Here is a 15,408-nt window from a genome sequence, read left to right on the forward strand (position 1 = left end):
GTATAAATGTACATTTTTCTCATAATTCTGACATCTGAAGTGAAAATGATTAAGTTATATCTTAGTATATAACTTATGCTAAGATATTCGGCCAACTCATTGGCTGAATACTTCTCTACCCCATCAAATATAGCTGCTAATCAGAGCCCCCTACTATCCCCTGACACCCCCATCTCTTTCTAGATTCTGGGAGAACACAGGGCCTTTCCTGGGCAGGCAGTGCTCAGGGCATGCTTCTATCCTGTCGCTCATTCTCTGTCTTGTGTCTGTCTACCCCCCTGCAGGTTGCTGGCAGACTGATTATCCATGTCAGTGAGCTGGGCCAGATGTGGAAGGTGCTGAGTCTCCCACCCGAGCTGTTAAATAGTGTGATCAATGTGGGCCGCTTCACGGAGGAGATTGAGTGGCTGAAGTTTTTAGCCCTTGCTTGCAGTGCTCTTGGTGTTGTAAGTTAGCTTGAATGCTTTTTGTCCTCAAGGGGAAGTCTCTCTTCGGGCCTGGAAGGGCAGGCATTCTATGTACACAGTCAACTCTCCAGGGCTCTGCCTCTTCTTATCCACTCCTTCTCCTGTCTGAATCGGTTTCTCAGCTCATCAGTCTGAAGTCAGGGTTAGGAGGAAAGAGAAAAGGAAGCTGTCATCAGGCACTGGGGAGAGGTTGACTAAAATGTGGCTTTTGGGTTATTTATGATTTACAATCATTGCACTTGAATTTATTTCCATCTCCACTTTACTCCCTCCGTTCATGTTCCCTGAGATAAGTGAGACCCAGCTGTGGAATAAGATTTGCTTATACCTGGGTTGCAGACACCTAGAAGGTATACCCTTGGGAGGACTTTAAAAGAGAGTTGCAGCTTTATATAAAACTACTGGATAAGCATAATTGGATAAAACGTCAGAGATAAGAGAGCCAGAAAGGAGAAAGGAGGCTGTGTCTAGACTTACAGTCATGACATCATCGTGGAAGCAGTACGTTCATACAGATGTATGCCTTTTCCAAATCCAACTGGTGGAAAAGTCATCCCACTGTTTTAAAGAAAAAGATACTTCTATAACTTAAATGAGAATTCGTCAGAAACATGATTTTTAAAAAAACCCTGAAATACATACAAGTTTAAAAGTTACTGGGAAAACTATTGCTTCTGCCAAAACCAAAAGGTATGAAAAGGTATAGTTTGAATCACTCAGCATATTTAATCCAGATCTCATTCTTTCCTCTCAAATATGCTTGAAATGCACATTTGAGCTTTCGGTTTCTAGGAAAATGGGTTTCCCCTGATACTTGTATCATGTTCATTTCTGTAGAGAGGAGGAGAGACAAGGCCATTTGTAGTCGTTTTTTGGTCCCTGTTGTTCTTTATGGCAACATTACACAACAAATAAACACTCTCCTCCAGAGAGAAGAGGGAAGAGCAGCAGGGGCAGGTCAGTTGCCCTTGAGCGTCATCAAACTTCCTTGGAAAAAGCCCCAAGGACTGGGGGAAATCATGGAGGGAAAATACAAAACGGACAGTTTCACCCAAGTTTCCCAGGATCACAGATTTACACCACATTCAGAGATGTCAGGCGGGTGAGGGGAATTATTTTTATTTTATCTGTAGTTAATTCTGATTTTCCTGATCTACCCTGCCCATGAAGAGTGGAGTAAGCAAATAAGTAGATGCAGTCCAATACGGAAACTTTTGTCTGATGCAATTACTGAAACAGCTTTAAGGTAAAGTGTCCAGTCTTTCAGGTGTCTCCTCACTGCTCCACTGTTTAAGATGGCAGCTGAGAATGGGCAGCTTGTAGTCACGGGATGTGAAGTTCAGCACAGGGAATACAGTCAAGAATATCGTGGTAACTATGCATGGTGTCAGGTAGGGTATTACACTTCTCAGGGGACCACTCCATAAGTTATGCAAGTATCTAACCTCCATGTTGTACACCTGATACCAATATAATGTTGAATGTCAACTGTAATTGAAAAAAAATTAATCAATTGACTAAAAAAATGATGGCATCTGAGTGTATTAGGATATTAGGAAAGGGGTGACTCTAGGACCTTAGAACACCCAAGTGAAGGGTTTCCCACATCCCGTGGTCCTCTCTGGCACCTCTGATCTGCCCAGAAGTAAATACTCATCTTTGTGGTCGCTAGCTGTTTGCAGCTTATGTCGTTGGTCTCGCTTTTCTTGTGGTACAATAGTCCCCACTGGCTCATTGTCACTGGTGCTCAGGGCTCCTGGACTCTCTTCCAGATCTCCCTCACCTGTTCCCTGGCTTCAGTGGTCACCTCCATGCCCCTCAACCACCTTGGGACATGTCTGCAGTTTCTCTTTGTCCACATACCTCACAGTAACCAAGAGTGACTTTGAAAGCCACACTCCAACCCTCCCTCTGCTTAGCCCACTGTGCAGCTGCTAGGTTTACTTTGACGTGGCTGCTTCCCGAATTGGAGGGGAAGGCACGAAGTGAGTTGTATCTTTCTACCTCCCTGCTCAAATGATGAGGTTAAGTTAGATGTCCCATGAAGTTCTTTCATCTCTAACATTCTGTACTTCTATTCCCCCTTCTCTGCTTCCACTGAGACACCCTGAGGCCCAGCTCTGGATAAGAATGGATCCCCTCCAGTTCTGAGAGGTCCAGAGGTGGATGACTTTGCCCCTCATCCTTCTATGTCAAAGAACACCCAGCAGTGAAGTCAGCCTGAAGGTCCAGTCTGTAAATACAGGGTGCTGTGTGAGTTCAGGAACCAGTGCTGTTATTCCCATGTGTTACATGTTAGACTGCTGTAGGGAACGTACATGTGGGAGTGGTCAGGATGTTGCCAGCAGCAGGAAGGCTTGCATTCTAGTTAGTCCACGTACCTCTAGAGGCGAGCCCAGAAATCCTTCCTTTCTTTGCCAACTCACCAGCCAGCCATGGTCGCTTCCCTTTCAGCACACCCTTCTTCTCCAACAGCCTTCAGCACCTCCTGGTCCACTGACACCAGTTATTCAAAGAGATCTGTAATTGTGTTCACTGGAAACAATAACATATTTTATTAGCGAATAATTTGCTTTCTGAGCCTTTCATCTCTAATTTTGAAAATGAGGATCATAAGATGCTCAGACACTATCTCTGTGAAGTGAATGCCTGTCTGACCAAAATACCTAGTGCATCAGAATGCAGATTTCTGTTTCTTTTATTTAAGTTTACCAAAAAGCTCCAGGCAAGAGAATTCTTTATCTATTCACCCATTTATGAAATCTCTTACACTATTTTAAAATCTTATGAAGGCAATAGAATTTGAAGGTTGTTTAAATGATCAGTAAAGATGTTTGGGGTACAAAGCATCTGTACTAGTTCGCTAGGGCTGCCATTACAAAGCACTACCGACTGGGAGGCTTACAGTGAAAATGTGTTTCCTCACAGTTCTGGAGGCTGGAAATCTGAGGTCAAGGTGTGTCTGAGGACAGTCTCCTCTGGTTTGTAAATGGCCAATGCCTCCCTCTTTCTCTACATGGTGGTTCATGTGTGCGTGTATATATCTTCTCTCTCTCTTGTTCTCTCTGTCTCCCCCACCCCAAATTCCACTTCTTATAAAGAAGCCAGACTTACTGGATTAAGGCCCACTCCAATGACCTCATTTTAATGTAAATTACTCCTTAAAGGCTCTATTTCCAAATGTGAGTTGGGGCTTCAACCTGTGAACTTCGGGCCAACACAATTCGCACCATAACAGCTCCTCCGTTGGGATGAAACTGTAGAAAGAGGACAACAGGACAAGGGCAGTGTGGGGGTAGGTTTGCTGCTGTTTTAAGAAGAGCAGAGAGAATGACCTATGGGTGGAAACTAAGCAGGTCAGTTCACACATGCTTGCAAGTCTAGCCCAAACCATGGTCATGCTGACCTCATCTTACATGCACGTTCTCCATCCTCACTGACTGCCTCTTACCCAGCTTCTTGTGTGCCTGGCCTCCGGTCCTCCCCCGTGGTAACGTGTGGCACACTGCCTCAGTCAGAGCTTCACAGCAATTTCTTGGGCAGGACTCCCAAGGGCAAGAAAAAGTGGGTTGTTGAAAACCTAAAATTTCTTTGACATTAAGTAGTACACCATTTTAAACCTCATAGACACTGAAAATTCTATTTCACAAAATAACAATATTTGTGAATGTAAAATATTTAAATATGACATCAATTATAATTAATTAATGCAAAATTGTCTATATTATCTGCCACCAGGTAAAGCTGTGTCCCTAGGAAGGAGGGTCAAGTTGATTCAGCATCTTCACACACTTCACAGACAGACCTGCATCCCTGGGTAGCACGCACCACAGTGAAAGACACACCATGTAGACGTTCACAACACTCAGGGGGAGGGAGAGAGCGTGACAGCAGACAGGACTGCAAACCAGGCACAGCACTGGCCAAGCACTGGGGGAGTTCCTGCAGCTGCTGCTCCTCAGGACTAACTTCACTGCTCCCTGCAGCGCGTGTGAGGAGAAGCCACATGTCATCTGTTTTCATAAGTCACTGTGGTATATGTGCCGACCTGTCTTTGCCACTTCGGAGCTAAACAATCCTTCCTTTGAATCTTTCCTCTGTCCCATCATTTCACAACCCTTTTCCTCTTCAAAGCGCAGTTTTTATGTGAAGACAAAGTGAAACTTCGGTTCTGAACGTGATACTTTAATGTTCAAGTTTCATTGTAAGGAATATTTGCTCTGTAGCAACCCTTCCATTACAACTTCTAGCATTCATGATCTACTAGTTTTTCCTAGCAACTACAAGGTCAGTGTCAGATAATGTACTGGGTAGTTCTGGTTATATGGATCCACATGTTTTATTTTTATGTTTTATTTCTAGATCCACATGTTTTAGAAGAACTAGGCTCATTGTGATGCTCAGTGTCACTTTCCCTGAAGCTGAAACTCTTATCTCCCCAGGGGCATTGCCCTCCCCCTACTTGCCCTCAAACCCAGGCCCCAGTGGCCTTCCCTCCAAGTATCTGGTTACACTAGTCAGCCTCTTGAAGACAACCCTGGAGAACAATAAGAATAATAACTCATTTTAATTTTGGAGAATGCAAATCCAATTCTTGTTGAGCAAGTTTGGTCTGATTAAAATAATAAATATGTTAAAGTATTGAGCAGTTTATAAATCTAATTCCTTGACAGCATCCCTCCAACACAGAAAGAAGAGGGGGGAAAAAAGAAGATACCCAGTAGACCAAGATTATCTGATCGAATTAAATAACATTCGGGTAGAAAAAATTAAAACTTGCCAGAATATTATACTATTCCCACTTCATTTTATGAGAGCAAATTTTTTGTTTTCTTTCTCATATCTAAACTGGTCTTAGGAATCTAGCCTGGAATAGTGACTGTCTCCTGATTTACTCTTATGGCTTTGTGCAGACCATTTCCAAAACTCTCAAGATAGCATGTGAAGTTCTATCATCTGACCATGGTAGTGGACCTGCCCGGATCCCTTTCAGCACCTTCCAGTTTCTCTACACATATATTGCTGAAGTGGACGGGGAGATCTCTGCATCACACGTCAGCCGAATGCTGGCCTACATTGAACAGGAAGTGTAAGTAAATGTTTCCCATCTGAAGGGGAGAGGGAAGGAGGAAAATAAATCTAGCAAGCCAAGGCAAACTGAGGTTCCTGTGCTATACTGCTCTGGGAACAGAAATATGGAGAACAAGAAAGAAATAAGGATTCCAAAGAGCGGGGTGGGGGCGGGGAGGAAAGGGAGGAATGGTACAGGACAGTGATTCTGCGTGTGGCGAAGACCAGCAGCAGGGCATCACCAGGAAACCTGTTAGAAATACAGTTTCTTAACCTGCCACATTACTGACTTGGGAGGCCAGNAGGGAAGGAGGAAAATAAATCTAGCAAGCCAAGGCAAACTGAGGTTCCTGTGCTACACTGCTCTGGGAACAGAGAAATATGGAGAACAAGAAAGAAATAAGGATTCCAAAGAGCGGGGTGGGGGCGGGGAGGAAAGGGAGGAATGGTACAGGACAGTGATTCTGCGTGTGGCGAAGACCAGCAGCAGGGCATCACCAGCAAACTTGTTAGAAATACAATTTCTTAACCTGCCACATTAGTGACTTGGGAGGCCAGGGCCCAAGCGTCTGTGTCTTAGCAAGCCCTCCAGGTGAGGCTGGCTCATGGTCAGGTTGCACCAGTGGGGTAGGAGTGGAGCAGAAGGAGCAGGGGGTCCAGAGTTCAGGGAAAAAGCGAGTGATGAGGGCGGGAGCCACAGCAGGATTCACCCAGAGAGTTTACAAAGTCCTTCTTAAGAATAATCGTTAAAGGAACTAACCCCAGGCATATATCTCTCCCAAACAGAATTGGTCCTGATGGCTTAATCAAAGTGAGTGACTTTACCCAAAATCCCCAGGTTCGGCTGGAGTGAAAGCACATGTTTGGAATTTTAAAGGAAGATGCAGAGATGTTTGTGCTTCAGAATAACTGAACCCTATACACCATCCAATGTCCATTCTCTTGTACAACTGGTGCACACTAATAAACAGTTAGGCAGACATGAAATCAGAGATGTGTGGACTTAAGATGTGAAATTATTGGAACGAAACACCTTAATAGAAGATTAGTGTTCTTCCCACAAAGACACTAAGTGTGAGTGACTGAGGAGGCATGGATAGGAAATGCCTCTCAAGTCAAAACCAGGCTGTCAGATTTTCAAAGGTAGAACGTGAACCAGACACAGTTTTGATGTTTTCTGATTGTTAGACATAACTTAGGTGAGTATCTTTTACATGGTCAGTCTGTGTTTTTACCATTTATTTCTCCATTTGTTGGTACAATTCTAGTCATTCAGTGTTTGCCCTCACTCACCAATATTTATTGAGATGGGCTGTATGCCAGATAAAATGCAGGATGGCAGGTGAATCTGAATTTGGGATAAACAATGTTTCCTTCCCCGCACCTCCCCCCCACACACACACTAAACCTGGCCACCGTAAGCAGCATCTATGCTGGCTTCTGGGCACACACGAATAAATCATATCTGAATTCTGCCTTCACGGAGCTCACTGTTTCACACTAAGACATAAACATAAGTCACTTCAAGGGAAATGGCCCTGAGGGGTACTAACGAAGTGTCTCAGAGATCAGTAGGCTGTATGCCAGATAAAATGCAGGATGGCAGGTGAATCTGAATTTGGGATAAACAATGTTTCCTTCCCCGCACCTCCCCCCCACACACACACTAAACCTGGCCACCGTAAGCAGCATCTATGCTGGCTTCTGGGCACACACGAATAAATCATATCTGAATTCTGCCTTCACGGAGCTCACTGTTTCACACTAAGACATAAACGTAAGTCACTTCAAGGGAAATGGCCCTGAGGGGTACTAAGGAAGTGTCTCAGAGATCAGTAGTAAAGTGTTAATATGAACAGATTTTACAGACACCATAGACACACGAAATGGGGCCCTCTTGGGAAAATCCCCTGCATGAGCTGAAGTCCAGCTGACAAGGTCACAGAAAGTTTTTCTTTCTCCCATGAGACAGATGAGATCCATAGGCCTTGCAGCTCTTGTCCCTAAGGCCAGGTGTGCCAAGGTGGCTGGGTCCCTTCTATCTGTAATGCTACCCCCTCTTAAAAGTTACCTTTGCATAAAAATCATGGTATCTTATGCATATATCCTCTACAGAATTGGGGAGAAACTTGTCTATTAGTGTCTAAATAAGCAGAAGAAGATTGTGACAGGATATCACCATAGGCCCTTGACCTTGAGCTAGAGTAAAACAACGGAAAGAGCCGAAACATGTTCCACAACCATGGTCATCTGGCTGCACCTGCAGTGGCATGGCAACAGCTGATCCTCTCTGCTGTCTGCTGTCTTGCCAAAGGGGCCCCTCATTTATACCCCGCCCTGGAATCCTAGGCAGTTTGAAAAGCCTGAAACACTGCCGGTGAACCTGGCAGTCTAATGAGTGGGCATCAGAGAATGAGTGAAACCCGTCAGCCTGCCTCAGTGTGGCTGAAAGAAATTCTCTTTCACTGTCATCAGAGAATTTAAATATGATCTTGCCTTGGAGTAGGGAGTGAAGAGGGGCAAAGGGAACAACTCCAATATGAAAGACCCTAAGAAAGCAAATTAAGGCCCTGGCTGGTGCAGCTCAGTGGATTGAGTGCAGGCAGTGAACCAAAGTGCCTCCGGTTCAATTCCCAGTCAGGGCACCTGCCTGGGTTGTGGGCCAGGTCCCCAGTGGGGGCCATGTGAGAGGCAACCACACATTGATGTTTCTCCCTCCCTTCCTTTCTCTCTAAAAATAAATTAATAAAAATTTTTTTAAAAAATGTAAAACTTAAAAAAGAAAGAAAATTAAGTTCACAAACATAATAAAAGCAATGTTTCTGTGGCACTGTTTCCTCTGAAGTCATTTACATGAGTGAACGCCATATTCTCATCAGACACCCAACCTCTACAGCACATCTTCCAAACCTCCTTCAGCAATCACCCGAGTGTGGAAAACAGCTTTGCCTTCAACCTGCACTATGCTGTATTAACAGTGTTATAAATATGTAATTGAGAATAGTCAACATTTATTAAGCACCTACTATGTACAAGCCCCAGTTCACAATACTTCACATACATTCTCAACACCTTTCTAATAAATTGTCCTGGTGAAGTCAATACTATTATTCCCATTTCATAGATGAAACAGTCTTAGAGACGTTAAGTTGTTCACTGCCCATGGTGAGAAGCAATTTGAATTCGGGGTTGCCTGACCCCAAACTTGCGCTGCCTTGTATACTCAATGCCTGTCTTAGTATTGAGCTTCCCCCAGAAACAGCTTCCGAAACAAGGATGTAAGTGCAAGCAGTCCAGTATTTGGGAGGCAATCCCAGTAACAGTGGAAAGGAAGTAAGAAAAGTAAGTGATGGGAAGAAAGCCAACAGAGGGTGTGTTATCAGGCCAGCTCTCCTTGAGCCCAGTCCTTCTGGAGGGCTTTGGGAGACAGTGTGGAGCGTGCCTCAGAGGTATCCCACCTTAAGGGATGAGGGAGCTATTCAGCATCTGCTGAGGGCTGCTTCCTCACCAAATGCTGTTCTGTCCTTGACTGGGAGCTGCTTCCAGGGGCATTAACTTCCTGGCACTTCTAGCTTGCCCAGCTCCTGGCCTGAGCTTGCTTCCTTTGCTCCTGAAAAAAAGCGCTCAGCTAGGAAGTCATAGGGGTTCACAATAAGTATATAAATTGGGGCACCACCAAAATCGGCTGTAATGCCTTTCAGACATTTTAGTGAATCAAATTTTCAGCATACTAATCACTATCATCTCTCAACTTGGGTCAGGCACAAGGCCTAGGGGGGGCAGAGCAATGATTGGCTGATGCTATACTGGATTAAAATCACATTTGAGCGTTAAAGCTGGCACACTGCCCAAACCAACTCTTCTCTCCTTGTGATGAGATCATTCCAAATGGGCTCTCTTAGCCCTTGCTGCTAACACACCCTTGTCAGACCCATCCCACTAACCTTCCTATGGTGACCAGTAATACCTGAATCCTAGTGTGATACAGGTTAAGCTGTCAATCTGAGGCCCCTATAATATATGGTTTGTATTTCTCCTTTAAAAAGAAAATTTTCAAGAAGTAATAAAATCAGGATTTTATAAGGAAAAAAGTAGGCTCTTCCTTCTCTAAATAAAACTTATTTCATTAACGTGGAGACTGCAGATACATGTAAAGCTTCAGTGGGAAATGCAAAGATTGTGGCTCACCTCCGTCTTCTATGTGCTCCAGGTCTTTTCTCTCTTTGATGCTATTCACTCAGGCACCTCACTATCCCCACTTAACCAACCACTTTCAAGATCACGAGAGCCCTGCCACAGAAGAGGCTAGGAAAGCTCCTTTTGAATCAGGAAAAATTGGGATTAACTCAAAATCATTGGAGAGGCTCCTGAAGGCTTCTTATAAATAAGTATATATATATATGCACATATATGTTTCAGAAATGTGCACCATCATTTGAGGAAAATACAAAGCTTTTTAGCAAGTTCTCAGAATTGTCTATGATCTCAAGAGGTTTAAGACTCATTGGGTTAGAAATAATTCTGGAAGATACCAAATGGCTTGACGAAAAGCAACAGGGCAGTGCATCTTTCCAAACAGATCTAAGCTCATGCTCCCAACATTTAATTCATTATCCAGTCTACAGCTTCTTTTTTCATTTATTTTTTTACTATTTTTCAGTGGCAGTTATCTCCATCCCACCCCCATTGCTCTCCACACTCTGTCCAACCTCTGTTGCCAAAGACAATCCATACCCCACTGTCCTTGTCCATGAGTCCTTTGTACATGTTCCCCTTCTTTCCCCAACCATCTCCTTCCCACCTAGCTGTCAGTTGTACATTTCCATGTCTTTGGTTCTTTTTAGCTCATTTGTTTGTTGATTAGGTCCCACTTAGAGGAGAAATCATATGATATTTGTCTTTCACTGCCTGGCTTATTTTACTTAGCATATTATTTTCTAGTTCCACCCATGCTGTTGCAAATAGTAGGACTTTCTTCTTTCTTTCTGCTGCATAGTATTCCATTGAGTAAATGTACCCCAGTTTTTTGATCCACTCACTTACTGATGGGCACATAGGCTGTTTACAGCACTTTACTCTTGTAAATAATGCTGCTATGAACACTGGGGTGCATAGGTTCTTCTGAATTGGTGTTTCAGGATTCTTAGGGTATAATCCAATCAATGGAATCACTGGATCAAAAGGCNGAAGGCTTCTTATAAATAAGTATATATATATATGCACATATATGTTTCAGAAATGTGCACCATCATTTGAGGAAAATACAAAGCTTTTTAGCAAGTTCTCAGAATTGTCTATGATCTCAAGAGGTTTAAGACTCATTGGGTTAGAAATAATTCTGGAAGATACCAAACGGCTTGATGAAAAGCAACAGGGCAGTGCATCTTTCCAAACAGATCTGAGCTCATGCTCCCAACATTTAATTCATTATCCAGTCTACAGCTTCTTTTTTCATTTATTTTTTTACTATTTTTCAGTGGCAGTTATCTCCATCCCACCCCCATTGCTCTCCACACTCTGTCCAACCTCTGTTGCCAAAGACAATCCATACCCCACTGTCCTTGTCCATGAGTCCTTTGTACATGTTCCTCTTCTTTCCCCAACCATCTCCTTCCCACCTAGTTGTCAGTTGTACATTTCCATGTCTTTGGTTCTTTTTAGCTCATTTGTTTGTTGATTAGGTCCCCCTTAGAGGAGAAATCATATGATATTTGTCTTTCACTGCCTGGCTTATTTTACTTAGCATATTATTTTCTAGTTCCACCCATGCTGTTGCAAATAGTAGGACTTTCTTCTTTCTTTCTGCTGCATAGTATTCCATTGAGTAAATGTACCCCAGTTTTTTGATCCACTCACTTACTGATGGGCACATAGGCTGTTTACAGCACTTTACTCTTGTAAATAATGCTGCTATGAACACTGCGGTGCATAGGTTCTTCTGAATTGGTGTTTCAGGATTCTTAGGGTATAATCCCATCAATGGAATCACTGGATCAAAAGGCAGTTCCATCTTTAGTTTTTTGAGGGAATTCCATACTGTTTCCCACAGTGGCTGCACTTATCTGCATTCCCACCAACAGTGAACTAGGGTTCCCTTTTCTCAACAACCTCCCCAGCACCTGTTGTTTGTTGATTTTTGTTTATGATGACCATTCTGATCAGTGTGAAGTGGTATCTCATTGTGGTTTTAACTTGCATCTCTCTGATGGCTAGTGATGTTGAACATCCTTTTATATGCCTGTGGGTCCTCTGTATGTCCTCCTTGGAGAAGTGTCCACTCAGGTCCATTGCCCATTTTTTAAAGTGGATTGTTGCCTTTAGATGTGGAATCTTCATATATTTTGGAGTGCAAACTGTTGTCTGAGGTATTATTGGCAAATATATTTTCCCATACGTTTGTTTGCCTTTTATTTTGTTGAAGTTTTCTCTGCCTGTGCAGAAGCTTTTAAATAATGTTACTCTTACCTTTATATCCCTTGCTCTATGGGACATATAGGTGAAAATATTGCTATGTGGGATATCTGAAATTTTCTAGCCTTTGTTCTCCACTAGGACTTCCATGGTGTCATGATTTATACTTAAGTCTCTTTCGCATATTTAGTTTATTTTGGTGTATGGTGTAAGTTGGTGGTCTAGTTCCAGTTTTTTTGCATGTACCTGTCCAAATCTCCGAGCAACATTTAACAAAGAGGCTATTTTTAAAAAAGATATATTTTATTCATTATGCTATTACAGTTGTCCCATTTTCCCTTCTTCACTCCCCTCTGCCCTGCACACTCCCCACTTTAGTTCATGTCTATGGGTTGTACATATAAGTTCTTTGGCTTCTACATTTCCTATACTATTCTTATTCTCCCTCTTTCTATTTTCTACCTACCATTCATGCTATTTATTCTCTGTACCTTTTCCCCCTCTTGCTCCCTCCCACTCCCCTGTTGATAACCATCCATGTAAGCTCCATTTCTTGTGTTTCTTCCTGCTCTAGTTGTTTGCTTAGTTGCTTTTGTTTTTATTTTAGGTGTGGTGGTTAATGATTGTGAGTTTGCTGTCATTTTACTATTCATATTTTTAATCTTCTTTTTCTTAGAGAGAAATCCCTTTAACATTTCACATAATAAAGGCTTGGTGACGATGAGCTCCTTGAACTTCACCTTATCTGGGAAGCACTTTATCTGCCCTTCAATTCTAAATAATAGCTTTGCTGGATGGAGCAATCTAGGTTGTAGGTCCTTGCCTCTCATGACTTCAAATACTTCTTTCCAGCCCCTTCTTGCCTGCAAGGTTTCTGTGTAGAAATCAGCTGATAGCCTTATGGGAACTTCTTTGTAGGTAATTCTCTCCTTTCCTCCTCTTGCTTGTAAGAGTCTCTCCTTATCTTTAATCTTAGATAACTTAATTATGATGTGTCTTGGTGTGTTTCTTCTTGGTTCCAACTTCTTTGGGATTCTCTGAGCATCCTGGTCATACATGTCTAGTTCCTTCACCAGAATGGTGGAAAATGTCTTTTATTATTTGTTCAAATAAGTTTTCAATCTCTTGCTCTTCTTCTTCTCCTCCTGGCACCTCTATGATTTGGATGTTGGAACATTTGACGTTGCCCTACAGGTTCCTATAGCCTCTCCTCATTTTTATGAATTCTTCTTCCTTCCTTCTGTTCTAGTTGAATGTTTATTTCTTTCTTCTGCTCCAAACTGTTGATTTGAGTCCTGGTTTCCTTCCTGGCCCTGTTGGTTTTCTACAGATTTTCTTATATTTTACTTTGTGTAGCCTTCATTGCTTCCTTCATTTTGCCACCGAACTCAGTCATTTCTGTGAGCATCCTGATTACCAGTGTTTTGAACTCTGTATCAGAGAGTTGTCTATCTCCTTGTTGCTTAGTTCTTTTTCTGGAGTTTTGATCTCGTATTTCTTTAAGTCATATTTCTTTTTCTCAGTGCACCTGTTATGTTGTAAGGGGTTATGCTGTAGAGCCTAGGGTATTCACCAGGGTGGGCCAATCCACTTCACTATATTCTGGTGCTGTATGTGTGGGTGGGGTCAGAGAGGGAACAATACCCCTTGCTCACTTGCCTGGCTCTCTCCCCACTTTCCTTCTCTTCCTCTTCTTCCCATAGCAAATTTGGCTCTTCTGGTGCTTATTCCCAGGTGAGAGGGCTTGTGTGTGTTCTAAGATTCTGTGGGCCTCTCCAACTGACTGTTCTTTAGGCTGGGAGTGTTTCCTGCCACCATGACCCCCACAGGTTTTTATAGCCAGAGTTTTTGAGGCTTTATTTTTCTGCACTGGAACCCTGTGTTGTGTCATTTGCTGCTCCTTAGTTGTTCCTCCTGGTTTATCCACACATAAATATGGGAAGTCCTGTCCACCAGCTGCCTCCTTTCCTGCCTGGTTCCTGCATTGCCATGAGTTCTCTCCACCCCAGCTTTCCATCTCCTCTCCTCCTACCAGTGTGGATCAATATTTCTTCTTTAACTCCTTGACTGTCTTTGGACTTCCATGCAGTTTGACATCCTGGCAGTTCTGGTGTTTTTTTTGTATTTAAATTCCTTGTTATTTTTCCTTGGTTGTATGAAGAATTGGAGCATTTCAACCTATGCCTCCCTCTTGGCCAGAAATCAGATTCTCTCTCTGTCTTTGAAATTTCCTTTTTTTATTATGCTGTGTCTTGGAGTGTGCTGCTTTGGGTTCATTTTGAGTGGGACCCTTTATGCTTTCTGGACTGTATGACCTCTTCTCTCATCACGTTAGGGAATTTTCCTATCTTTACTTTTTCAAACAGGTTTTGTATCACTTGGTCCTCTTCTTCCCCTTCCGGTATCCCTATTAAATGGATATTTTTATATTTCATGTTGTCCTACAGCTCCCACAATTTTGAATTCTCTATCTGGGAATTTTTTTCTAACTTGTCCTCCGGCTCACTGATTCAGTCTTCTGCCTGATCTAACCTGCTTCTAATTCCTTCTACGGTGTTCTTCATTTCAGGTAATGTATTTTTTATTTCCTCTTCTCTCTTATTGATAGGTTTCTATGTCCTTTGTCATGCTGGTATAGTTTTCAGTAAGTTCTTTGAAGCTTCCTTGGAGTTCTTTGAAGTTCTCACTGAGCTCTGTGAGCGTCTTTATAAGCATTATTTTGAACTCGATGTCTGGTTGTTTGGTTGCATGAATTTCATTCAGCAATCTTTCTAGGAATTCTTCCTTTCGATTTAGGGTTGTTTCTTCATTTCCCCATTTTAGATAGCTCTTCTTGTTAGATTTATCTGCTTTAACTCCCAGCCTTTGTGGTGTGGTCTTCTGTGGCAGGAGACCTGTGGGACTCAGTGGTGCAATCTCTTTGATCACCTGTGCTTGATGCTCCTTCACTGCTCTTTATGCCTTTTATGTGGCTGCAACTGGGTTTTGGCTGTTGTCGAGTCATTTTGGGGGGGTTCTTCCCTCTGGCTGAAGGACTGAGTCACTTCACCCTTCATGTCTCATATGCTGCTGTACAGGTGCAGCCAGAACAAAAACCAACAGCCCAGAAATCCGACCCTCACCCACAAAGGTATCCCCCACCCACAATTTCACTATCAACAGGCAATGTGCCAATATCAATAAAGGTTTAAAGAGATTGAGACTGTTATAAGAAAGGAAAAACAAATATGACTAACTGAAAAAAAAAGAGATTTTGCCAGGGTAGAGGGAGGGTAAGTAGTAAGAGCAGGGAATAGAGACAAGGCAAAGTGGGAAAAGAATAAAATTTACTTTGTAACTAAAACAGGAAAAGGAAAGGTGGAATGGAGCAAGAGAGGAGAAGTATATAGTATTAGGTTAAAATTGAATTTTAAAGAAAAAACATTCATCTGTATTTAGTGAGAGAAAAAACAGACAACCC

General features: G+C 42.7%; 1 protein-coding gene across 2 annotated transcripts in view; it reads left to right on the forward strand.

Moving 5' to 3' along the window:
• Positions 1-6,520, forward strand: part of LOC118974511 (ropporin-1) — a 34,438-nt gene extending 27,918 nt beyond the window's left edge. For both annotated transcript variants that reach the window (XM_037027975.1, XM_037027966.1), the window contains 3 exons: positions 285-446; positions 5,381-5,556; positions 6,324-6,520. In XM_037027975.1, coding sequence (XP_036883870.1) covers positions 285-446; positions 5,381-5,556; positions 6,324-6,390 — 405 coding nt within the window. In that variant the 3' untranslated portion in view covers positions 6,391-6,520. The remainder of the gene's footprint in view (positions 1-284; positions 447-5,380; positions 5,557-6,323) is intronic.
• Positions 6,521-15,408: the final 8,888 nt, after the last annotated feature.

This window comes from Sturnira hondurensis, unplaced genomic scaffold (assembly GCF_014824575.4).
Source record: "Sturnira hondurensis isolate 20B ecotype Veracruz unplaced genomic scaffold, ASM1482457v3 Scaffold0001390, whole genome shotgun sequence".
Taxonomy (NCBI): Eukaryota; Metazoa; Chordata; class Mammalia; order Chiroptera; family Phyllostomidae; genus Sturnira; species Sturnira hondurensis.